This window comes from Lynx rufus, unplaced genomic scaffold (genome assembly GCF_022079265.1).
Source record: "Lynx rufus isolate CCGP_SWC_20201006 ecotype Redwood Valley unplaced genomic scaffold, mLynRuf1.p SCAF_7, whole genome shotgun sequence".
NCBI classification, from domain to species: domain Eukaryota; kingdom Metazoa; phylum Chordata; class Mammalia; order Carnivora; family Felidae; genus Lynx; species Lynx rufus.
In genome coordinates, this window is record NW_025814889.1 from 37,818,540 (window position 1) to 37,844,031 (window position 25,492).

General features: G+C 49.2%; 2 protein-coding genes across 2 annotated transcripts; one reads left to right on the forward strand and one right to left on the reverse strand.

The window, feature by feature from the left end:
* The first annotated feature begins 5,082 nt into the window (after positions 1–5,082).
* ITFG2 (integrin alpha FG-GAP repeat containing 2) lies at positions 5,083–22,122 on the forward strand. Its single transcript, XM_047065974.1, has 13 exons — positions 5,083–5,270; positions 10,152–10,247; positions 10,804–10,845; positions 11,032–11,203; positions 11,914–12,053; positions 12,525–12,673; positions 13,065–13,162; positions 13,342–13,395; positions 13,488–13,579; positions 14,314–14,431; positions 15,930–16,103; positions 16,194–16,353; positions 21,737–22,122. Exons 1-12 carry the CDS (start codon positions 5,175–5,177, stop codon positions 16,295–16,297), a joined length of 1,335 nt encoding a protein of 444 aa, XP_046921930.1. The 5' UTR covers positions 5,083–5,174; the 3' UTR covers positions 16,298–16,353; positions 21,737–22,122.
* On the reverse strand, positions 18,840–25,206 carry NRIP2 (nuclear receptor interacting protein 2). The gene is made up of 6 exons (XM_047066310.1): positions 24,955–25,206; positions 21,169–21,321; positions 19,984–20,066; positions 19,512–19,633; positions 19,263–19,315; positions 18,840–18,932 (listed from the first exon to the last, which is right to left on the reverse strand). Exons 1-6 carry the CDS (start codon positions 25,204–25,206, stop codon positions 18,840–18,842), a joined length of 756 nt encoding a protein of 251 aa, XP_046922266.1.
* Positions 25,207–25,492: the final 286 nt, after the last annotated feature.

The following is a 25,492-nucleotide window of genomic DNA, read 5'->3' on the forward strand; positions in this document are numbered from 1 at the left end:
CCTTTGTTTCTTTTAATGTTTTTGAGAGCAAGCGCACGTGTGCTTGCACGAGAAGGGGAGGGGGTGGGGGGGGGAATATAGGATCTGAAGTGGGCTATGCACTGACAGAAAGCCCCATGTGGGGTTTAAACCCATAAACCAGGAGATCATGACCTGAGCTGCAGTCAGACACTTGACTGAGCCACCCAAGTGCCCCTCATGTGAATTAACCTTAATCCTTGGCAAAGCAGTTAATGCCCCATTTTACATAAGAGGAAACCAAGGCCCAAGTTCAATAGAAAGGGGTCTGCCTGGAATAGGAGCTCTCTTGAACAAACCCAAACTCTTAAATATGAGGTTTACGTGACCTTCCTTATCTGCAAAAATAGAGGAGTGGATGAAATGCACTCCTGAGGTTCCTAATGCCCCTGAATGGTTCTGTGGGATTCCGGGAATTTCAAACAATTGCACTTCTATGGAACTGGACAAGTCTTTTATGTAACATTAAAACTGTCTTGTGAAGATGTTTAAGTGGCCAGAAGTCTTTAGGATTAAAAACAGACCCAGCATGTACTTACACTCTGCTCTGACCCACGTTCAAAGTTCATAACCTAGTCCGTTGACCCTCACCAACCTTTAAAATCTTCCCATATGGAGACAATGTGCTTGAATAAAGGAAAACCAGTAGTGACCAGCACTGCTAGCTGTTCTTGCAGATTTGCAGTCTCTGGAAAATGTAAGATAGGGTTCATCTTGTCCTATTGCTGATCCTAATGTCAAGTTCTATACAGTTTATCTCCTGAGTATTTCCCATCTCCATTCCAGCAGCCCCTCTCCAACGTCACCAGGCACCTCCAGCCCACTCTCCTGTCCTGCAAAAGGTTCCTCCTGTCTTGCATCCTCTCTTGCCCCAGGTGCACTTGACTCTACACTGCATCCAAATCCTACCTCTCCAACTGCTTAAAATCCTTTCCTATCCCATTTAGTCTGAAGGTTACAAACTTTACTGTAGTCCACAGCCACTGTGGGGCCCAGCACAACCTTGCCAACCTTACACCAGCATCAGAGCACTGGACTCCTTCACTCTACACTGGCCACACCACCTGAAGAGTAGAAGGGGGAAATTGTGCATGTCATTTCACTTACAAGAGTGGAATCTCACATCTTACTCCTGTCTTCCATGTTTCTTCCATTCCCTTTCCAAGCGCAGATCATCTCAGAGCCTTGTAACCATTAAGCTGAAATGAAAGAGGCTAAGGGCAGTGCTGAATAAAGCCAAAGGAAAGATCTACGTAAGAGAACTTGTCCTCTTTCTGGAAATCACTATTGCTGACTTTATGGCTGTAGTTCCCCAGCTGCTTGCCAACCTCAGATAACTTGGATGCACCCACTATCCTCAACTATAAAATCTAAGGCTCATAATAAAACCTTGTTTAGTGTGTAATGACACAACACTAAATACACCAATTTGGGAGGCAAAGTAAGAATGAAAAGATTCACAAAGTGGTTCTGAGGAGAGATGATCAAGAAAAAAAACAATGCCAGGGCACCTGGGTGGCTCAGTAAGTTAAGTCTCCGACTCTTGGTTTCTGCTCAAGTCATGATCTCACAGTTTGTGGGATAGAGCCCCCACAGCAGAGTCATGGTCTGCACTGACATCATAGAGCCTGCTTAGGATTCTCTCTCTCCCTCTCTCTCTCTGCCTCTCCCCTGCTTGCTGTCCCTCTCTTTCAAAATAAATAAACATTAAAAATAATAATAGTAGGGGCGGGTGGCTACTGGGTGGCTCAGTCGGTTAAGTCTCCAACTTTGGCTCAGGTCATGATCTCACAGTTCATGAGTTCGAGCCCCACATCAGGCTCTGTGTTGACAGCTCAGAGCCTGGAGCCTGCTTTGGATTCTGTCTCCCTCTCTGCCCCTCCCCTGCTCATGCTCTGTCCCTCTCTCAAAAATAAATAAACATAAAATAATAATAATATTAATAACGCCTTCATGAACTTTCAGACTTCTTTGGCTAGAAGAGAGGACTGGGCATACCCCATCCCCCTCCCCCAAGACATGTGGGCTCCAGGATCACCAGTCTCCTGTGCCCCTGTTAGGAGTGCTTCACACATAAAATTGTTGTTTGTATATATATATATATTTTTTCTTAATTGAAGTGGAACTCACATAATATAAAATTAACCATTTTAATGTGAACAATTCAGTGGTATTTAGTCTAATTACAATGTTGTACAACTGCCACTTCTGTTTAGTTCTAAAACATTTTCATCATCCTTTGTGTTTGAAGCCCATGTCCTCATGTTTTGACTTCAGAGACCATGAAGGACCACTCTTCATCCTTAAGTGAATGGCCAGAGGAGTCTTTTAACAGGCAACAACCCTGGGGTGCCTGGCTGGCTCAGTTGGTAGAGCATGTGACTCTTGATCTCAGGGTTGTGACTGTGAGCCCCATGTTAGGTGTTGAGATTACTTAAAACATCAAAAAACAAAACAAAACAAAAACCAGACAACAACGCAGACAGGCTCTAGGATCAAAGCTTCCCAGAGTGGGTGGTCCCTTCTAACGGGCCAAACTTGTGAGGGAGGGGGTGGGACTCAAAAGGAGAGCAGCAAATAACAGCATTTCACTCAGAGCAGGGCTGCCCACACTGTTAATTCTACCTAATTTCTGGGTCAAGTCAGTCTGAGAAACAGGTTTCTGTCTTTGAGGACTTCTCAGAACCTTTAGTATGCTAAGGTGCACTGTAGATCACGAAGGAGAATGAGGAAGTCTCAAACTGAGCCCATTAGGAAGCCCTAGGCCCTGCCCCCCCAGGATGGTGAGTGACTCTGGACTTCACGTATAGAAAGCTGTGTAGAAAGTTTTAAAGGTCCTATTTCTTACCTGGCCTTCCTAAGCAGACAGAACTTGGACCCCTCTACTGGGGTCTACTCCTGGAGGAAGAAGTGGACAAAGAATCTCCCTAGAAATCCTTCCCACCTAACACCTCCCCGCCACTCCCCACTCCCATAGCAGGTTTCTACTGAAGCTACCATTTGGCTGGTTGGTAAAGACTATGCCACTACCCACACAACTGTACCATGTCATCTAACCAGGAAGATGGCCTGGTTAGGCAGTTCTGGGGAGTAAGCCAAAACTGATACTAGAAGAGTGCTTGACTTTAAAAAGGCGAGCTCTAGATGGTGCCGGTGGAGACCCACCAATCATCCCCCTAGAAAGGGTCAAGAACATGGGTGCTCCTTGTGGAACCAGGGCTCTGTCCACATGGCTGTGCAACCCCTGTGTTCCACTTACTGTGAATATAACACAAGGCAGTTACAGTAATTGACACACAGTGGGGAGAGGGACTTGGTCCATGTCATATTTCCTGAAGACTTATCTTTCCTCCCTTTCTAAATTCATTTGGTTCTCTTGACAAAAGCTAAAAGGCATGGTATCCAAGTTGCCATGTAACATAATATCATAATGACATGACCTACAGGACAAACATTAGCAGGTGCCCCTTGGCACAGAAAGGTCAAGAACAAGAAACTCAAGTAATGGAGAAGATAAAACTGAGGCACTGCAAAGTGCTGGGTCAGGGTATAATTTCAGAAAACTGGGTCAGGCCAGGGCACTTGGTGGCAGAAGCAGTTTTGCCCTGGGTTATTTATGAATTTATTTATTTATTTTACAATTTCATTCAAAAGGCTGGAAGAAGAGAAAACAATGAAGAAATAACAGTGAGAAGAAACAGAACCCAAAACATTTTAACTTTACATAGAGAGGTAAACATTTTTAAATTGGCTTTTTATTTTCCTACCCCTTAAAACCAACAATGAAGCTTAAGGTTTCAGCTACAATGGGAGAAGGATAGAGACATGGTAGCCGGAGGTTGCATGCAGCCCCTCCGTAATTAGATAATATATTTAAAGCATTAGGTACACCTGTGTGACACAGTACCTTTGAATAGACCCGGCCAACCCCACAGTATATGTATCACCAAAAACAGAAACATGAAGGTATCTGCAGTCCCCAGCGTTTGTCTAGACTGCCTCCTGTTTACCGTTTTGTTTGCTCTTCCTTGTTTTCATCTTACCTGGCTGTCAGATCCATTGGGACCTCTGGGACAAAATGTGTCATCCCCCTCTCACACTCCCAGGCAAAAATGTCCTGCTTTTCAGTGCCTTCTCCCATCATGCTCAGATATAGAAAGCGGGACCAGCCCCTGGTCCAACATCCCCAGGTGAGGTAGATATTATTTTTACAATGTTGGCTCCTGAAAAACCAGTGCATAATTGGCCTAGAGCTGCAGATCTGAACTTTAAAGTGTATTGAACAACTACAGAATTTTGCAAATAATACTTCTGATGCCCTGATTGATGAGGCACCCCAAAGAAAGACTTACTTAATCTTGCTGAACCTGTTTTTCTCATCCAAAAATACTGAATAATAATACAAGCTCTCAGGGTTGTTGTGCTCATTACGTGAAACAATATACATGAAATGTGCTTTACAGCAAGTGTAACTAAGGACCTTTCTAACTAAGGACCACAAAAGCATACACACACCATTTAAAAAGTCATTTTCACGTGATAAGCCAGTATATAAAATATACATATATAAATATTTACAATTGAAACAAAGGTTTCACAAAAAGAATACTTACTACTCTAGAGTCACTTGGTATTTTCTATTCTATTGTTTTTTTTTAAATGCTGGTTCAATTCACTACATTGTTTGCAGGGCTCCTAACAGGTAACTTATAGTTGTTTCAAAAAAAAAAAAAAACACAAAAACACTGTTGGAAACCATACAGTTGTCAGTTATTACGATTATTATGATTCCCTGGTTTAGTCTAATGGCCTGGAGACTTCAATGCTAGGGCAACAAAGGAAGAGGTCAAGGTTATTAGGTCTAACCCCGGACAGCCTGTTGCCTGGGGAACAGATCCCCCCCCCCATCAAGATTGGTCTACCCACGCTAGGAGTGGCCCATGCCCCTGTCACTCACATCAGATAAGCCCGCCCCCAAGTTCAGAGGGCTAGGAAGACCCACCTCCTCTTTCAGGTTAAGCGAGAAAGGCCGCAATTGGAGGCTTGAGCGGTGACGTGACTTTCCGCTTTGGCTGGCCTTCCGCTTGGGCTGCTCTCAGGAGGGGCTCGGGGAACATTTAGCGGGCCTCCCCGGTCCCTCGGCCCGTGCAAGTGAGATGAGGTCGGTTAGCTACGTGCAACGCGTGGCCCTGGAATTTAGCGGGAGCCTCTTTCCGCACGCGATCTGCCTCGGAGACGTCGATAACGATACGGTCAGTGCATGCGCACTGCGAGAGACGCGACCTGGCTCTGCGCCAGGGTAGGGCGGGGCCGGGGAAATGGAGAAGCCGCCCTAGGCGTGCGGGGGGAGCGGAGCGCGTGCGCGGTGGGGCTGCGCGGTGACCTAAGGAGAACTTGGCAGATAGCTTAGGTGCCTGGAAGTCAGGTCCGAGTTGCACTGCTTCCCTGCCCTGGTGTTCTTTTAGGGACATAGATAACTGATCCTTTGCCTAAGTCAGTAACTGGTTCACAGTAGGAGCCTGGTAAACCGGTGGCCAGATATCCCGGCTCACTGCTTCTCTCCTTACGCAGGGGCATCACCTCAAATCACTTTGCCTTTCGAAGCCTCCATAGAAGCTTAAAACGCGCCTTTGCTGCTCTTACACGTGGCTCCTTGCGCCGGAACACACTGCTGTACTTTTCTGCCTCTCCACCCCACCACCCCATTCCTAATGCCGAGTTTCTGTAATGCCTGGTTTCTGTAATGCCTGCTGCATAGTACACCAAGCGTATGGCAACTTGAAAGCGCTACACCTTGGTTGGATTACAAAAACAATTGACATCTACCATCTCCGCAGCTGTTCTTTTTCTCGTTGTTGAAATGCATTAATACAGATAAAGCAGGTAGAACTATGCCTGGCCCACAGTTAACACCAAGTGTTAGTGTTGTTAGTATTTGATTCTGTTTCTGCAAATGTTTATTCAAGTGCCCATTGTGTGCGCCAAGGACTCTGCTATATTCTGGGAATTCCAAAATGAACAAGACAGTCCCAGCCCTCAGCTAGCTCACAGTCAGGTAGGGTGATAGTCACCAGAACAACGAAATGTAAGGAGGTGCACTGATGAAAATATGTAGAGTTTTGAGGTGGAGCATCAGAGGGGATAGGGGCTGTTGCTGGTGTGAGACACTCTTAACAGACTCTTTTCATTCATTATTCCCTATTTTTAATGCAAAGCACCTTATTGCCATCCTCTCCTACCCTCTGCCCCACCTTCCTATTCTGCCGGCTTCTCATCCTCACGTCCCTAACTGTTCTGTGCTCTCTTCCCTGGGGGAAAAAAGGGCTAAAACATACCCCTGCCCCCAGCCTCCTTTGTGCTGTCATAGAGAAGATATTTTATGAAGCCTCTTTTGGCTCTACTCCCTGTAGGGAGGAAGGAGTTATTCTCATAAATTTGTATTGTTTTTTGGACTTTCACATTTCGTAATATGCCAAGCAGTACAATTTTATGAGAAAATCAAGAGAGGCATTTTCAAATAGTAAATTAACAGAGTGACTTTAGGCGTACATGATTTTCCGTGTTATCTGATGGTCTTCTTTGTTTAAAAGGGAAAAATACCTGCCTTTTTTCATAGCTTCATGGCATCAGCTTTTTTGGAAATTGTACTTTTCTGAGTAGATTGCACCAATACACTCAGTTCTACAATATTAGATATATTGTACTACTTTTTTTTTTTTTTTAACCCTGAGTTGTAAGCTCCATAAGGCTGGGGATTTATCTGCTTTTTCACTGCTATATTCCCAACACTTAGAATTGTGCCTGGCACATAGTAGGTACTCAGATGTTTGTTGAATAAATGAGGATTGTTATGGAAAGCAAATGTGATTATTTGTCTCAAAGCAATTTGAAGTGCTTTGCATGTTATTGATAAATATAATTGAAAGAAGGGCAAGTAGTTGAGATCGTTGCCTAGTGGTACATGTATGTATGCACGTGGTACATTCAGCCTGCATGAGTGTGGATAGAAACGCTGTTATTAGTTCAGCATTTGGGGCAGGAAAAAGACTTATTTCATCCTCATAAATCATTAGCCTAAAGTTCTTTGAAACTAATTTGTTTCCTGGTAAGTTGTGGGGGAGGGGAAGCCAGGAATAGAATGCACACCCTGTAGGACTGCCCATGGAAGCCTGGCTACACCAGGGGAAAATCTCTAGAAGGCTATAGCAGACCAGAGATCTCTCCTCCTGCCTCCTTTAGTATTATATGGCGACTGTACCCTCTAGCTGGGGTTTCTTAGCGTCCGTGAGTGACCTCCAGAGGCCAGAGCCAGGATCAGCCGCAGGGGAGCAGAACTGCTGGGAAGCATTATAGCTGCCGGGAAGCAGATGGGCTAGTTTGGAAATGTCCTCTTCCAGGAGGCCAGCCATTGCCTCAGTGTCATTGCTTGGTCTTGCTTGTCATTGCCTGGCTGGGCCACATCTACTTGGTCACTGCTCTTACCATACCCATGTCTGTGCCCTTGTTAAAACTGTAAGGTCCCCCTCAGTAGGGAGTCTGTGGCATTTATCTTTGTACCCCTAACTCACTATCTACCTTTACCTGGAAACTCAAGGGCTGACTGAGCATTCCCTTTCATTCTGATTTTTCTCTGTTTCTTAAAATCTTTTTTGTTAATTGTCTAGTAATTAAACATTTATCAGGGCACCTGGGTGGCTCAGTCAGTTGAGTGTCCAACTCTTGATTTCGGCTCAGGTCATGATCCCAGGGTCATGGGGTCAAGCCCTGTGCTGGGCTCCTCACTGAGCATGGAGCCTGCTCGGGATTCTCTCGCCCTCTGTCTCTCTGTCTCTGTCTCTCTGTGCCCCTCTCCCCCACTGGCACTCTCTCTCTCTCTCTCAGATTAAATTGAATTTGGGGCACCTGGGTGGCTCAGTCAGATAAGTGTCTGATTTTAGCCCAGGTCATGAACTCATGCTTCATGAGTTCGAGCCCCATATTGGGCTCTCTGTGCTCAGCACAGAGCCCACTTCAGGTCCTCCGTCCTACTCTCTCTACCCCTCCCCTACATACGCTCTCTCTCAAAAATGAAAAAACAATTTTTTTTAAATCAAATTTAATTTAAAAGAAAAGCAAACATTTACTGAGGTGCTGGTATGGACTATGGCATTTGCTGAATGGATGTATAAAAAAAGAATAGATTGTGTGAAAGATACCAGGGTCCCTAGCCATGGAGGCCTTTTAACTAGAGGCTGAAAACCACTTGGTATTAGTGCTTGCTGTATGCCAGTCACTGGTTTGTTTGTTTGTTTGTTTGTTTTTTATTGTTTCTTCACTTTTGAGAGAGAGTGGGAGTGGGGCAGGGGCAGAGAGAGAGGGAGACACCGAATCTGAAACAGGCTCCAGGCTCTAAGCCGTCAGCACAGTGCCCATGAACTGTGAGATCATGACCTGAACCAAAGTCGGACACTTAACTGACTGAGCCACCCAGGTGCCCCTGCCAGTCACTGTTTTAAAGGCCTTCCTCTGTTAGCTCAGTTCTTAGAACAACTTTATTCAGTAAATACCCTTATGATCTTTGTTTTATAGATGACAAAATTTAAGCATAGAGAGCTGGGTTCAAATCCAGGCAGCTGCACTGAGCCTCTGTGCTATGCAGCCTGCCCCTGGTGTGTCTACCAAAGTCCTCTGGAGCAGCCGAAATGGAAACATCAGGTGGAGAGAGTTTAACGTCAATAAACTTGTTTTATGCTTCTGTGATCTAATATTCCCACCAGATATAATATAATATAATATAATATAATATAATATAATATAATATAATATAATTCCCATAACTATTAAAAAAATAAATCGAAGATTCAAATCAAGTAAATCATTGATAAATCCCAATTCATTTTTAACTTTACTTGTGACCTGTTATGTCTTTGTTGCCTTTAGAATTAAATCTCTTGAGAATCTGATATTCACTCTATTTTGAGAATAGGAAGGGGGTGTTGGCTGCCCACCCTTCCACCCCTTCCCTCCCCACCACCCTCCCACTCCTCAACAGGGGAAATCAGAAAGCTACTTGTGGAAACAGGGTTTGGTGCTACCTTGTTATCACTGTTTACCCCTAGAAAGGCAGGCAGCCTTTGCCGAATGACTGGGAAATGGAGTACCCAAATACAAATAGGAAGAGACTCCCTTCAGGGAACCCCCCCTGAGAGCTGGGCCACCACTTGGGGGCGCCAGAAGCCCAGAGCACAGAGGAGGCTGACACCAGCAACCCCTTCGTGCTGTCCCCTCCAGCACCTCCATCCCCTGTATATATTCACTCATACACACCAAGTTCAAAAGGTCCCCTTTTCTTTGCAGCTGACTTGTGTTGGGGTTGGAGATGTTTGTAGAGGAAGGAGGGCCCCCAGAGCTGACCTTGTCTTTTTATTTGGCCCTTGATTAAGTACGTGGTCTGAAGTTCAATTTTCCAAAAGTTCAATGTTCTAGGTTGTTTTCAAAACATGTCCCATTGGCAATGGACAGATTGGAAGAGCTGAAATCAGGCAAGCGGGTCATGGAGCTATTCACTTGTCAGACTTTTCTGGGAAGAGTCATAGATTCCGTGTTGCCCCATTCTGCTATCCTCCTCTGACACACACACACACACACACACACACACACACACACACACACCCCGACAGGGAAAAAAAGAAACTCTGGGAGAGGTTCCCGGTGGCTCGCTCAGTTAATTTCGGCTCTTGATTTCAGCTCAGGCCATGATCTCATGGTTCGTGAGTTCAAGCCCACATCAGGCTTACCAGGCTCCACGCTGATAATGTGGAGCCTGATTGGGATTTTTCTCTCCCCCTATCTCTACCCCTCTCCCGCTCAAGGCCACGCTTGCTGTCTCAAAATAAATAAACTTTAAAAAATTTTTTAAATATGAAATTTATTGTCAAATTGGTTTCAATACAACACCCAATGCTTATCCCTAAAATTAAAAAAAAAAAAAAGAAACTGGAAAACTGTGGCTTTGTTGGTTGCAAAAGATTTTTACTAAAGTTGGCGAAGATACAAATTAAGGTCTTATGATGTCCCCAGGATGGGCCTAGAGAAAAGCTTCAGGTGGTTCCATAGGATCCCATCCTAACACTGTCTTCTCTCTCCGTTTGAAGTTAAATGAATTGGTGGTGGGGGACACCAGCGGGAAGCTGTTTGTGTATAAGAATGATGACAGCCGGCCGTGGCTCACCTGTTCCTGCCAGGGCATGGTCAGTATTCAACTTCCTGGGGCGTAAGGGGCAGAAGGATCCTTTCTGTGCAGGGACTATCAAGGCTGAGCCATACAGAAACCCACCAGTGTGTCCCAGTTCACCAGCTATTCAGCCAGCCACTGCTTCGGGGTTCATTCCATTCAGGGAGGGAAGCCGCTGGGCAGTGCGCCTCCAGCTGGTGGGTTGTTTTTTATCTTCTGTTTCCGCGTGGCTCTCAGTACTTTAAAAACTGCCAAGGTCATCTGATCTCATAAAGTATAGTACAAAATGGGGGTAATACTTTGCATAAGTCTAGAAATATGATAGACTGGTTGTATTAGATGTATCTTTTATTTTGTCTTGTTCAGCCCAGACAGACTTAACTACTTGAGGTCTCCCTACTGCTCTAGGTAAACCAGACTTAGAGCACAAGAACGCGATTAACATGAACTATCCGTGTAGGTCATGTGGCACAACTTTTCAGCAAATGATGGTAGTTAGCAAACCATCTCCTTGCTTCACTGAGATTAGAGAGTACTGGTCTCCTTCAGCATGTCTCCCCTTTTCTTTGCAGCTGACTTGTGTTGGGGTTGGAGATGTTTGTAATAAAGGAAAGGTAAGAACTCTAGGGGACGTTGGGACTTCGGTAGAACTCCAAGGCTTTGCCTAGATTGCTCCCCCTCTCCTGGTGGAAATCAGTTGAGAGTTAAAGGCTTTAGCCCTCACTTCTGTCCTTTAACGACCAGGCTTGTGCCCAAACTTCCCTCCCCAGCCATCCCTCCTATGCCTCTGCCTCTCCCAGAACCTGGTGGTGGCGGTGAGTGCTGAGGGATGGTTTCACCTGTGTGACCTGACGCCTACCAAGGCCCTGGATGCTTCTGGGCACCACGAGACCCTAATGGGAGAGGAGCAGCATCCAGTCTTCAAGCAGCACATCCCTGCCAACACCAAGGTCATGCTGATCAGCGACATCGGTGGGCATGGCCGTCTCCGCAGGCAGCCAGGGGAATAGGAGTCAATGGGTAGTAGAGCAGATGTCACGGGATTCAGGGAGGTAGTTAGTATTCATGGGTGCAATTATTATGCATTTTATGTTGAGTTACTAAGCTCCCATTATAAACTAGTTATCATTCTAAGCACTGTGATTGCAGCAGTGAATAAAATGGACAAAAATCACTGCCTTCTTGGACCTTTCCTAGGAAGGACAGAAAATAAACAGTGTAAAATATTTTAAGAAGATTAAATAGTATATTAGAATGTAGTAAGTGCCGTGGAGAAAATAAACCACAGAAAGAGGCTAGGGAGTGTCAGGGTAGAGAAGTAGAGCTACCAATTCTAAATGGAGTTATCTAGAAAGTCCTTTCTGGGAATGTGACATTTGATCAGACACTGAAAGTGGCAAGGGAGTGAGTCGTACAGATATAGGGCTGATGTTTCGGCCAGAAGCTGTCACAAAGGTGATGGTATGTGGCATGAATCAGGACACCCGAGTTTTGTGTCTGAGGGAAGAAGCACAGCACAAAGTGTGTGAGGGGACTAGCGCAGCTCTTGGGGTCTGAAGTTGTACCGGGTTTCGGCGCAAACGCTGGTGATGTTAGCAGGGGGCGGAGAGGACGTGTGTGTAGGATTCAAGCTGATGAACACGCATGTGGCTCCAAACTCGTCCTACTTTCTGGACCCACAGATGGAGATGGGTGTTGTGAGCTGGTGGTCGGTTACACGGACCGTGTGGTACGGGCTTTCCGCTGGGAAGATCTGGGTGAAGGCACTGAACATCCAACAGGGCAGCTGGTGTCACTCAAGAAGTGGACACTGGAGGGTCAGGTGAGAGGCTGAGCGGGGGGTGCTCAGGGAGCCCAGGGAGCAGGGAAGAAGCCCTCCTGTAGGGGCCCTCTTGAGAGAACAGTCGTGGGTCAGGGTTTAGAGTGGGAGGAAGGGAAAATCTCCTTGTTGAGAGAAATCCAAAGAAGAGAGTTTCAAATCAGGGTCTTAGGGGAAAATTACTAATATGAGGCAAAGAGCACCAGGCTAAGAGTTAAGAGTGTGCTTGAGGGTGTGATGTGCTTTGTGTCAGAGTGTGGACCCTGGTTGAGGCATGCACAGTGGAAAGCAGATGGGCTATGTGGAGATGATGGCACGAGGCAGGAACCCTACAAACTCAAATTCTTCCTCCTGCTGTTGCCCCCCAAGCCTGGGATGCTGTTCCCAGGGCCCCTGCCCCACTTCTCTCCCATGCTCTCGGCAGGGTCCCATTTCTGTCCCCAGCCCCCTTTAAGGCCTTGTTCCCTGGTGCAGGTGGACAGTCTTTCAGTGACTCCAGGGCCCTTGGGTGTTCCTGAACTGATGGTGTCTCAGCCTGGCTGTGCTTACGCCATTCTCCTGTGTACCTGGAACAAGGACACCGGGCCCCCTCCCACCTCTGAGGGGGCCCCGGAGGGCAGCAGGTAAGGGCGCAGACCTGTGGATGGTGTGGTTGTGTGGAATCTAGATGGGCTCCTGGATGCACTGGCAGTGGACAGGACTGCAGTGGGCAGAGCTGCTTCGGCTGGGTCCTGGCACAGCACCTTTGCCCCATTAAGGAAAATGATTTCGGGACCCAGGAAATCCTGGGCTTTAACCTCGTAGCACCTGGAAGAGATTCCAAGATTCTAACTTGGCAGCTCTGTCCCTCTCTTTTCTACTCACCACATGGGCCAGACAGGGTCAGCAATAGATTTCCAGGCTGATTCACATCCTAGAAGCTCGTACAGAGATCGGGGCCACAAACGTCCTGCAGAACTAGGCTCATTTGGTCCCCACTTAGTATCCCTCCCACCCCACCCCACCCCCACACAGGGAGGCCCCGGCTGCCCGAGATGTCATGTTGCACCAGACTTCCGGCCGCATCCACAACAAGAATGTCTCCACCCACCTCATTGGCAACATCAAACGAGGTGAAGGTGGGGTGGGGACTCAGGAGGGAGCTGAGGGGCAAGCATCAGTCCTGGGAGAGGGAAGATGCTGGGCCTTCCCTTCCTCCCTACCTTGGGCCGCCTCTCACCCCACCCTGTGTGCTCTGACCTTGCCCTACCCTTCACATTTTCTTATTCCTGTCCTTCTGTCCCTCCTGCAGGCCACAACTCTGAGATGGGTGGCTCCGGCCTCTTTGCCCTCTGCACCCTGGATGGTGAGTTCCTGCTGGGGCAGGAGGCTGTGTGCCTGTGGGGTGTGCTCAGGGGTCCTTGTCCTGCCCACCCCGGCCTGCCTGTCACCCTGCAGGGACGCTGAAGCTCATGGAGGAAGCGGACAAGCTGCTGTGGTCGGTGCAGGTGGATCATCAGCTTTTTGCCCTAGAGAAACTGGATGTCACGGTGAGAGGAACATTCTTACCTTCTTCACGTGGAGAGATGTGATGCAAATGAGTCCATTCTCACTTCACAGTTCGCTCTCGATGTTTGTCTAAGTCTCTTCAGACAGACTCTTAACTGCGTCTCAAGTGAGTCTTTTTCCTAACTTCTCAGGGCTTAGTACCATCTCTGCACTGCCGCGGAATCTCTCGGCGGCAACTTTTCCAGGAGTAATGGCTCCAAAGAGAAATAATTTATTAGGGTCCAGAAGTGAGTTTTTGGCCTCAACTCCAGATGTATGTTCTGTAATTTTTTTTCTCGTCTATCTATGAGCCTCTCTTTACCAAGGCTGCAGCCCCAGAATCTGCGACACGGGGGCATACTTTGCCGTTGTGCATGTGTGACGGTAGGAGAAGAGGCACGAGGCTTTGAAGTCAGTAGAACAGGCCTGGGTTTGAGTCCTGATTCTGTGCTGCCTCCCTTCTATGCTGTGTGACCACGAGTGAGCGACTTCATTTCTATAAGCTGAAGTTTCCTCCATATAAAATTGGGAATAATGGTGTCTCCTTCATCAGTTGTTTGGTGACTGGCGCACGGAGGAAGTTCAGTAAGAAACTTAGGGCTGCTTTCCTTCCCGGCTGTTGGTCACCCAGAACTAGGTCCACAAGTCCTTTATGTGCTATCCAGACCCATCGTTCGGGCTCTTCTATTTACCAGCTCCCTGCCACCCCTGCATCCTTGTCTCTGGCCTTTTTCAGGGCAATGGGCATGAGGAGGTGGTTGCCTGTGCCTGGGATGGACAGACGTATATCATTGATCACAACCGCACTGTCGTCCGCTTCCAAGTGGACGAGAATATCCGAGCCTTCTGTGCAGGTGGGACCCCACCCCATGGACCCTCTCTAACCACACTTGTATGCCTCTCATTTCTACTCTCTCTGTGTCCCCTAACGTGCGTCTTCATAAACAAATGAGCTCTTCAGCACTTTTGTTAGAGGGTGATGGTGGGTACTGAATTACCGTCTGCACAGTTTTAAATAAGGAATGAGAGACAGTGACAGGTTCATCTCTCAATATCTTAAAGAATGGGATGAGTTCTTAGCATCTGCCCGTCTGGGATGTGTGAAGGCATGGGAAAGTTCTCTCCCATCTGAGCATGTCAGAACTCTGTGAGGAGCATTCTCCCAGACAATTTGCATTTGTTACAAATCAGGGACTTGGAAAGCAGTCCTGGCTTTTTCAGGTGACATGGGGAGATCTTTGGTTGCTGAAATGGTAAGAATTGTACAGCGCTCTGGTGTACATACTCCAGTGACCCAGAAGGTTAAAATGCCTTTGAAGAAGGGACTGCCACCAAAGAGAAGCCTTAGTTTCTTTTCTTTTTCTTTCTTTTCTTTCTTTCTTTCTTTCTTTCTTTCTTTCTTTCTTTCTTTCAGAGAGAGAGAGAATCCCAAGCAGGCTCTATGCTATCAGAGAGAGCTCACAAACTGTGAGATCATGACCTGAGCTGAAATTAAGAGTTGGGTCACTTAACCAACTGAGCAACCCAGGTGCCCAGCTTTAGTTTCTGATCGTGTTTTGCTAATCTACCCCTTGGACTACCAAAACTGTCCTTCATTCCTCCAAGGCTATCACTAAGATGGGAAAATCAGCAAAGCACTTTTGTGGGGCCATTCTGCCTTGTGGGTTTTTTTTCTTTTTTTTTTAAAATTTATTAAGCCATCTTACCATAACTCAATACCTATTTTTTTTTTAATGTTTATTTATTTTTGAGAGAGAGACACAGTGCAAGCAGGGAAGGGGCAGAGAGAGAGGGAGACAGAATCTGAAGCAAGCTCCAGGCTCTGAGCTGCCAGCACAGAGCCCGACACGGGGCTGAGACTCACAAGCTGTGAGATTATGACCTGAGCCGAAGTCAGACGCTTAACCGACTGAGCCACCCAGGTGCCCCCCATGGTGTTTTTCCATATCCAAAATGGGGAGGTATTTTACCTATTTTACTGAGTTCCCAACACAAATGGATTAGAAAGAGGGCCTTTAGGGGCATCTGGGTGGCTCAGTCGGTTAAGCATCTGACTTTGGCTCAAGTCATGATCTCACAGTTTGGGAGTTTGAGTCCCGCAACAGGCTTGGAGCTTGTAGCCTGCTTCAGATTCTGTGTCTCCCTCTCTCTCGCTCCTCCCCCACTCATGCTTTGTCTCTCAAAAATAAATAAACATTTTTTTAAAATTAAAAAAAAAAGAGGGCCTTTAGCTTTCTGCTTGACGTCTGTGGGAGGGTCAAACTGCTGACTCCAAGGCCTGCATCTTGTTCTCTGCCCTTCCCCACTGGGACTCGAATTCTCTGACCTTTGTCTCACCCCCACACCCTGCAGGCCTGTATGCCTGCAAGGAGGGCCGCAACAGCCCCTGCCTCGTGTACGTCACATTCAACCAGAAGATCTATGTGTACTGGGAGGTGCAGCTTGAGCGGATGGAGTCGACCAATCTGCTGAAGCTGCTGGAGGCTGAGCCAGAGTTCCAGAGCCTGCTGCAGGAGCTGGGCGTGGGTGAGTCCCAGGAGTGCTTCGGGCCCGAGAAGCCCCGTGCCAGGTGCCCACAGATCCACAGCCTCTGAACCGCCCCTTTCTTGCCCTCAGATCCTGATGACCTCCCAGCTGTCCGCGCCCTGCTTCACCAAACCCTCTACCATCCAGACCAGCCCCCACAGTGTGCTCCTGCAAGCCTCCACGATCCCACCTAGCTGGACTTGCCCTCTTAGCTGAAGAAGGAGCCTCCTGAACCAACCCACCCCCCAAGGTACCATAGTGCTGGCAGGATTGGGAGTAGACATCACAGAGGAGCGTGGAAAGATGGCAGCAACCTTAGGGAAGCTGTGAACTATAGCCTTCATGGTCTCCTTGGTGAAAGAAGAGGCGAGTTGGCCCTCGGCCCTATTTCCTTATGTACCTCACCCATCACATCAGCAGAATCATAGAACCCCAGCCTCATTCCACATCATCATCTGGGACTGCCCCCTTCCTAGACCCCGCCCCCCCCCCCTTCCAACTCTCATTGTGTGGAAAACAGACTTGTTCATGAGGAGGGAGCACAGATCCTTTGCATGGCTCCGATGCCTATAAGGAAACCAGGCTTCGGAGCCAGTAGGGCAATGAGATAAGGGCTCCCCGCATCCCAAGCTCCGTCTTCCATGGCACAGCTCCAAGTCACTGACATTAGGTATTATTACAGGAATGGCACACTGTTTTGCTTTTGAAGCGGGGGTCTTTAATCATCTTACAGTCTGGTCTTAATTGTTCCCAGCAACGCTGAGATGATTGTCTTCTTTTTACCAAAGAAACTGGGCTAGCGCTTTCTCATTTTGCCATGTTGCTTGTGCAACTTTGTGGGCCTTGCCCCCACATCCCCCCAAAACACCTTTAGAATCCAATGCGGGTTTATGATCCAGACCACAATCAGAATTCTATCTTGGACCATTTATATTCCTTCTGCTCTCGATTCTGTGCACTGTTAGTGTTTTTCACGTTACAGGCTGCGATTCTTTGGTGGGTTGTGGTCAGCATTGTTTGAATAAACGAAATGGGGTAGAATAAAATAGAAGGAAAAATATCAGAGTGTCACACAGCATAGGGAAGTATTGTTTTGTTATAACTGTACATGTGCATGTGCGTGTGTATGCTAACTGCTCTGTAAAATGTATTTCCTGCTGTGAGTTGTGTTCAGAGGAGTCAGAAAGCCATTGCTCTCAATTATATTAACCCAGCCAGACGGGTCAACCTGGGGAAAGGTCCACATTCACATCACCTTTCTGTAAGGGAATAAGGGCAGAGTTACCAATTCGGACTCTGATCGACATGGAGGGAAACCAGAGAAGGACATGAGCATAGAGAAACAGGTGTTTATTCAAGTGGAGAAGCAGCTGGGCTGAAGGCCTGCCACTGGGTCCGGGGTCTGCGGTTATAGAAGCAGCAGGAGGCAGGAAGGAACAGGCAGAGCCAGGAAAGCAGAGGTTATGGGGCAAGGCAGTGAGGGACCAAGGGTACCCACATTACACGTGTGGTAGTGAGCCCCCTCCTCTTCTCTTGAGGTCAGGGGACTCAGCTGGGAAAGGCAAGACCAGATGTCACAGGGCAGCTGGTTCTCCTCTAATCTACCCCAGGCTCACAATCTTGTTTCCACCCCAAGGTCCTAGTTCCCTAGCTGAGGTTAGTTACATCACTGTCTTCCTCTCCCCTTCGTCCGTGACTTGAGAGACTCAAACCTGCCAGAAAGATGCTCAGGGTGTCTGGCTCCTTAAGGTTTGGGTTCCTCTCTTTACAGTGAAGATGAAAAGCCTCCTTGTTTTTGTGCTTTGGCTCAGAGCCTGGCAAGGGATCAAAATAAGATTCCAAAATAAGACAAGCTCAAGCTCAGGAGGCCAGAGATGAGGGGAAGGAAGAACGTCTAATGAGGTGAGTAGTTCTAGAAATAAGAAAGACTACTGGTTAGGTTCCAAGTCTGAGTACGGCCAGGCCTTGCCATCCTGTCCACCTTGTGGGGGCAGTTCCCAACAGGGCTCCTCGCCATCCCCCTGAAGTGTAAAAAAGCAAGTGGAGGAGGAGAGACACCTGGAGAAATGCTAGAGGTACACCCAAGGTTTCGCACAGGGAAATCAAATAATAACTGACTTCTGACATTTGCAACCCCAGGAAAAGTAACTGAGAAAGCTTCTGAAGCTCCTCTGCCAACTCGCCTTTCTACTGTACTGGAGTATTCTGTTTCCTGTTTCTTCCCCCACTCAGCTGTGAGCAGATGTGCGCAGAATCAGAAAGGCAGGCGGCAGCAGGGACAGGACCCCTGGTGGGTGAGATGTGGCAGTCTAGTTGCAAGAGGTACTAAGCCCCAGGAGGGGAAGGGAGAGGCATGGGAGTGAAGGCCACCGAGGGGTGTGTGGGGTGGATCCGGAGGCAGGTAAAGGACAGTACGGGCTGCAGCCTTTGACTTGGGCCAGTTCCTACCACGCCACGCTTACATCCTTTTCCACAGTCCTGATTTGGAGGGGAACGGGGAGGCCAGTCCCCTGAGATCATGGGCCCTCTTTCTGGAAGTCTTCTGGAGGATTGGGCAGTTGCTGAGAAGCAGAGAGGAATGTGGCTGACTGAGGAATGTGGGACGGCAGGGTCAGGGTGGTGACAGAAGGGACAGAAGTGGTAGTCCCAGGTACCTGGCTCTAGTAATGCCCCACTCCCCAACATGGCTCTTCCCCGAGGCAAGGTCCTTCCCCCGGGGACTGACTGGTTCATCAGTCACTGGCCAGGCTCTTGGTACAGAGGCAGGAAGGGCAGCTCTGGGAAGGGGGCCCTCAGCCGCAGCACTCCATGCTCGAGGTCGATGCAGCACTGTGGAGGGTGGGGGGAAATGTGTGCTTCTCTCAGCAGGTAGCCTCTCCCTCAGCCCTCCCCCCCCCACTTTCCACAGCCCCCTGCTCCTTGCTCATCCCCCTGTTTCCATTCACCTGGAACTCTGGGGTTGTGGGCAGTGGGACCTGGTTCTTATGCTTCACTTGTGGGCAAATAGGGAACCTCTAAGGAAGCAAGGTGAAATCCCACAACTCTGAGTCATTCTCATCAGAAGCTGACCCACGCTTCCTCACCTGTGCCTTTTACCTCTTTATCCCAGCCCTTTGGGTCAGGCCCCAAATGTGGGTCAAGCGCCCGCATCCTTCTTACCTTGAGAGAAAGCAGAGTCTGCAGTCCAAGACAGAATTCAGGACTCTCAACATCTGCAGGAATCGTTTGAAAACAGAAGAGGCTGGAGGGCACCCAGGGGTCACGGTGCCCTGTGAGCACTCACTCCTTGTCTGCCCTCCCCACCCCCAGCTCTGAGGATCTGGGCCCAGAGATTGGGGGCACCTCATATGGTGCCAGGAGAGGAAGGCGGAAGAGGAAGAAGAGGCTGTGAATGAAGGGAGGACTCACCCACAACCTGGGCTGAGCAGGCCACCATCTCCTGGCCCAGCTGTAGCTCCAGCTGCTCCACCTGCGTGGGGGGCCCAGGTGCCACGTCCCCACCTGGGGCTTTCAGGACCTTCTTCCCTAACCTGTGGTTGGGAAGCAAGGGTTATGGCCACCACAGCCCCCAACCCCAACGCCTTTGTCAGCTGATGCCCCTCCCCCTACACGTGGGTTCTCATCCAATCCCTTGCCCCCACGTGGGGTCTGAATCCTTGTCTTCTCTACCAGAGCCCCCATCCAATCTTTTTTTTTTCCAATTATAGCTCTATTGGTATATAGTTCATATACCGCAAAAGTTACCCTTATATAAATGCAGAGGTTTTTAGTATATTCATAGAGTTATGCAACTACCACTACTATCTAATATCAGAATATTTTCATCACCCCCCCTAAAGAAACCCCATCCCCCATCCATTCTTTTAGGCCGCACTCTTACCCCAGGCGGCTGAGGCACCCAGCCGAGATCTGGTTGTGTTGGGTGCCTGTGTCCACGGCCACCCGAAGCTCCTGGTCTCGGCACTGAGAGAGAGGGTCGCGGGGAGTCAGTGAGAATGGATTGGGCTTGGATCCTTCACCTTTCCCAGCCCTTTAATGACTCCCTCTCAAAAATGAGTGAAGGGAATGAACCAAGCCTTTCAGAGTGATCTTTATGGCACTCATGCAATTGAGGCAAAACTGGCTCTTAGATGGAGGAATCAAAAAAGGAAGTAGAGCTGTCTATGGGGAGATCATACACTTGGGAACCACTTGACCAGAAATGGAGATCTGTTTGTGTAGAGGAATTCTTGGGACACCGGGGGCTTAGGTTAGAGAGGTCTAGGTGAGGGATACAGGAGGGGTGAGAAGACCAGGCTGTCGCGCCGGGAAGTTCAGATGAGGGTAAGAGACAGGTTTACCACGGAAACAGACGGGTTCACTTTCTTCTGGATATATACAGACATTTGTGGGTACACTTGGACATCCCAAATGCATGTCATTTTCTCAATCCAGACTTCTGCTGAGCACCTGCTATGTGCCAGAGATGTTGCTGGAAGGTACATCAATGAATGCTGTGCTCGGGTGTAGGGGAAGTGACATGTAACTAATGCATGGTAGAAAGTTTTAAGGTCTATGAAAGGGTTGTCAATAAAGTGTCCTGGATATTGAGAGGGAGGGGAGGCTCTTTCTCCCCTGGGGAAATCAAAAGGTTTCAAAGAAGAGGTAACATTTGAGGCTTTAAAAGGTTCTAGAATGTGGCCAGAGACTGGAGAGCAGGAAGAGGAAATGCCCCACAAAAGTGGTGGCAGAGGAGTGGTGGGTGTTCAGTACCGCTGGGGTGGTCAAATGGGTCCAGAGAGGACGAGGCTGTCATCGGGAAACACTGGCAAGTATTTACACGTGCGCATTTGGAGATTACATTTGATAAAAGGGTTGGCACGGACACGTGGAATTGCACGGAGGGAAGATGGGTTGAGGTAGAAAGTAGAGAATGTACAGGATCCCATTTTTAGGTCCAACCTCAGGGGAGAGGTGCTTTTTCTCCCTCCCTCCTTCCCTCACCACCCAGGGGAGGAAGGAGAGTGGCGAAGTGAGCCGTTCACAGGATCATTCATGAAAGCCAGTGCCCTGGGAAGCCTCTCACCTTGCAGTTCACCAGAAGAGCAGGAATCTGTGTCTTGCTGGTCTTCCTCCTGCTCTCCTGGCTGTGAATCGGGGCCTGCGCGGGGGGAGACTCCCCCTGAAACCAACTCTGGTTTCCCTCCACCAGGCGTCTTTGGATCACACTGTGCGGCTGCTGGCTCCGTCACAAAACAAAGAAGGCAGACAGGTCTAAACCCAAGTATCCAGGCCACTCAGCTCTCCCACCTTAGATCTCCCACGATGTTCAACCCAACCCCACCCCAGTCCCGCGTCTCACGGGAGTAAGAAAGGGGCAGGATCTTACCCAACTCCCAGCCGTCACATCATTATAGCAGAGTGAACCCTCGTATCAAATCATACCGTTTTGCTGAGACCCCAATAGATTGCTCAGCAATGAAGAAATGAGAAAAGAACAGTCCATTCTAGGTTAGACCAACCTATTGACTGCCAAGACCTCTCAGGAGCTAGTATTATGCTTGGGGAACTTTTTGTCTCAGGTCTACAACACATTTTTAACATTTTTTTCCCCTTTGTTTCCCCTTCTGACCTCATCCTTCAATGGGCTGCAGATCCGAGAGTTGATGTTGTGATGGAAGTCAGAGAAAAAAAGTCACATCTTCAAAACAAGGATGCTTGAACCATCCCTCGCCTGAAACCACCTTCACTCCATCTGGTCAATTTACTAAGTTCTCCCAGCTTTGTCTCCTGTATTTATAGAGTCCAACCCTGCTTTGTACTACTGCCTTTATTCAAGCCTCACCTCAGCTGTCCCGGATCACTGGACCACCTCCCTAAGTTCCTAAGAACTGGCCTCCAGTACTGCTGTCTCTCAGATACACCTGCTTGAAGCCAGTGATTATCTAAAACCCTTGCTACTCGGGTGCTTGAGTGGCTCAGTCGGTTAAGGGTCTAACTCTGGATTTCAGCTCAGGTCGTGATCTCACAGTTCGTGAGTTCGAGCCCCATGTCAGACTCTGCACTGACGATGTGGAGCCTGCTTGGGATTCTTTCTCTCCCCCTCTCTCTACCCCTCCCCAGCTCAGGCTCACGCTCTCTCTCAGAATAAATGAATAAACTTAAGAAAAATAAAGCCCTTGCTACTCAAAGTGTGGTCCTCAGATATGTAGCTTTAACATCACTTGCCATCACTTGGAAGCTTGTTAGAAATGCAGAATCATGACCTACTGAATCAGAAGCTTCATTCTAATAAGATGCCCTGATGATTCGTGTGCATGTTAAAGTCTGAGAAGCAGAAAAGGAAAACAAAACTAACCATATTACTCCTGTTTAAACTCCCATCAAAGCATGCCTGCTTCCTGTTGCATGATAAAGCCCAAACTTTCAGGGGATGCACAGCCCAGATGACCTGGTCACGGCCTCGTCCTCAGCCTTGTCCTTCTCGCTGCCTATCTGCCCCCATTGACCCTACGTGTACCGCTTGTACCAGGCTGCTTGCTCCTGGCCTCCACACATTTGCTCCTGTTCAACCCCCTTCCTGAGACGACTCTCATTCTTCTGTGGGCCAGACTGGATGACTGGTTCAACATACTTTGTTCCGGAGCTACTCTTTATTTGGGAGAGAGGTTTTTGTCTAAGTCTGGAATTCCATGTGTGTCCTGTAATTAACACAGGGTTTACCTCCTCCAGGAAGCCCTCTCTGACCTCTTTGTACTCTTCATTCCACACGCCAGGCTGGGGCCAGCATCCCTTCTCTTAGCTCCCTTTGTCATGCTTCTCACAGTTGTTATTTGTGGCTTTTACTCTCCCATTAGCCTGGAGAGCCTGTGACATCAGATCTTTATACCCCAAGGCTTAGCTTAACATATAGTAGGCACTCAATAAATGCTTGTTGAAGAATGACTCTATCTGTCCAGGCTCCACACATCCTTCTCCACCTGCCCTTTCTTCTTGGGAACGTGGGATTGTTTTTCTACCCTTGGTTTAATGAGCCCCTTGAGACTTGCTGCTCCCGCCAGCAAGGCTGCCAGCAGGAGACCCAGGTCTGGGAAAAGGGCAGTGAACTCCAGGGCAGGCCGGAAAGAGCAGCTCTGCGGTTCCCAGCTCTCCTCCCACCTTTCCCACGATGGACACAGCCTTCAGGCCCCCACTGCTGTGAGGTTTGCTCCAGAGTTATCCTAAGGAGGGAGACGGTGGGGTCCCCCCAACCTGTTGTGTCTTCACTGCCAAAGCCACACAAGGTAACTGCTTGAGATCAATTTGGGACGTCCTGAGGCAGTGGGGTGAGGTGAAAAGCTCAGGACTTATCAGAAGGCTGGATCTGCCACGCTGGGATGGTAATGTTAACAGAGCCTCCAATCCAGGGCCAGATGGATGTAGGGTGGTCTCCAAACCATAGAGGCTCAGAGGTCCTAGCCACCGGGAGCCAAAGCACCAGCTTCCCTGCTGTCCCGTTTGTCCCTGTTTCTCAGCTGTGCTCTCTGTGTGTGTGCAAGAGCAGCCCCGAAGTTCCCTGAACTGAGATCTCGGTCTGGTCACTTTTCCTGTTTGGGAGCTGCTGGGATGAGGCTGGGAATCTGCTGGCCTCTGGGTTGGGTTCCTGGAGGAGGAACATTTCGTCTGAGAGGAATCTGGTAGGGCTGGGTCAGGAAAGGGAATGAGGGGCTGCGTTGGCTGAGGCCCCTAGAGTTGACTTCATGCCCTTCAGGTTGGAAGAGTGTCCTCCTCTCAGACCTTCTGATGAGGAAATGGGTGAGGGAACAGAGTGCTTCCAAGCAAAAGCCTTCCTTTCTTCTAGAAGAGCCACAGGCCACAGAGGGTTCCATTTTCTCTGGGCCCTACAGAGCTTATTTTCTTCCTCAAGCTAAATGGAGTCGTAGCTGGAGGAACAATCATACTCAGACCTTAGATAATGCTTTCTATTTTCCAGGCTCTTTTCTAAGCCCCTTATAGGCATTAGTTCGTGCAACTCCCACAGCAACGCCATGAGGGAGATACTACTAATTTCGTCCTCATTTAGCAGATGAAGAAACAGGTTCAGAGACATCAAGCAATTTGCCTAAGGTACTAAGTGGCAGGGCCAGGATCTGAACCCAAGCAGCGTGGCTCCAAAGCCCATGCTCTTCACCACTGTCTCGGTGGGGGCGGGGGAGGGATGAGTGTACGCAGCTGCCCCTGACCCACTCACCTCCTTGTTACACCCCCACCCCATTCCCTCTGGAGGCCACGGAGGCCCTGCTGCAGGGAGATGGAAAGAAAGAAGCCTGGAAGGGCCATTGCCCCTACGAGGAAGTAAGGGGGCACTCAGGGGGCTGGTGGCCCAGGCAAGAGCCATATGAAACCCTGAGGCTCTGGAAAGGACAGAGGCCCTTAGTGCTTCCATTCTGGAGGGAAAAGGCAAATGGATGGTCAGAGCTGGTAGGAAGGAATCCGTTGTTTAGGGACAGGAGAGAAACCATAACCCTAAACTGGCCAGGCCTCCAGGCCCTCCCAGCAGTAAATGACTGCTCCAGAAGGTTCCTGTGTCCTTGTAAGCCTCTTCTCCTAGACAGCACAGTTCCTCATCACCCCCAAGATAAGTCTTGGGCTGTGTGAGAGAAGCTGACTGAGCAAGGAGACTAGGCCCCCCAGAGCCACCGAGCCACGGGAGCACCCCCAGTGAAGAGTCTGAGGATGGTCGGGGTGGGGCCCCTCCACCTGGGACTACCTCTGCCCCACTCTCAGCAAGGGAGGGGGGATCTGAAGGTTAGAGTCTGCAGTTTCCGGCCCTCCGCCCCCTCCCCAGGATATAGGAAGAGAGAGGGGAAGGGTGGGGAGAGGGCCGCCTCACCAAGTCCTTGGAGGTGCCGAGCCTCTTGAGGCTGTCCAGGGGGAGCAGGTCGGCAGAGTCCTTGTGCAGGAACTGGGTGGCCTGTCTGAGCCGGCGCTGCTGGCTCAGGGGGGCTCGGTCGCGAAGCGCTGCCTCCTGTCCCCTCCTCCTGGAGTCTCCCTCCACTCTTCTGGCCTCCTGCCGGGTGGCCCCTGCGGGGCTCCCGGAGCTTGATGAGCAGGGCGGGGGCTGCTGAACCGTCCTCGTCTCCATCCCCTCTGCCCCGCCACCCGTGGCCCCGCCGCTTCCCGCCTCCCTCAGTTCCGGGTCGCAGCTCTCCTGACAGGAGGGTCTCCCCGGGGGAGAGAGTAAATCAATAAATAACGTGCTGGAGCAGCCGCGTCAGACACCAATTTCCCCGAGATTGCAGTAGAGGGAGTGAGGCTCCGGCTGGAAAAACCCAGCACTCCAGGAGGAGGGGCGGGGGTGGGGGGGGGTGGTGGTAGGTTCTGCAGCGCGTCCAACTCTGGGGTCCTGGTGGGAGCGGTCGGTGGAAGGG

Coding starts and splice junctions, on each gene's coding strand:
- ITFG2 (XM_047065974.1), top strand. CDS start 5,175: ATGAGGTCGGTTAGCTACGTGCAACGCGTGGCCCTGGAATTTAGCGGG. Junction 5,271..10,151: donor GAGACGTCGATAACGATACG/GTCAGTGCATGC, acceptor CTCCGTTTGAAG/TTAAATGAATTGGTGGTGGG. Junction 12,674..13,064: donor GGGGCCCCGGAGGGCAGCAG/GTAAGGGCGCAG, acceptor ACCCCCACACAG/GGAGGCCCCGGCTGCCCGAG.
- NRIP2 (XM_047066310.1), bottom strand. CDS start 25,206: ATGGAGACGAGGACGGTTCAGCAGCCCCCGCCCTGCTCATCAAGCTCC. Junction 19,634..19,983: donor GGGTGCCTCAGCCGCCTGGG/GTAAGAGTGCGG, acceptor TCCCAACCACAG/GTTAGGGAAGAAGGTCCTGA. Junction 19,316..19,511: donor CTGCTCAGCCCAGGTTGTGG/GTGAGTCCTCCC, acceptor CGATTCCTGCAG/ATGTTGAGAGTCCTGAATTC.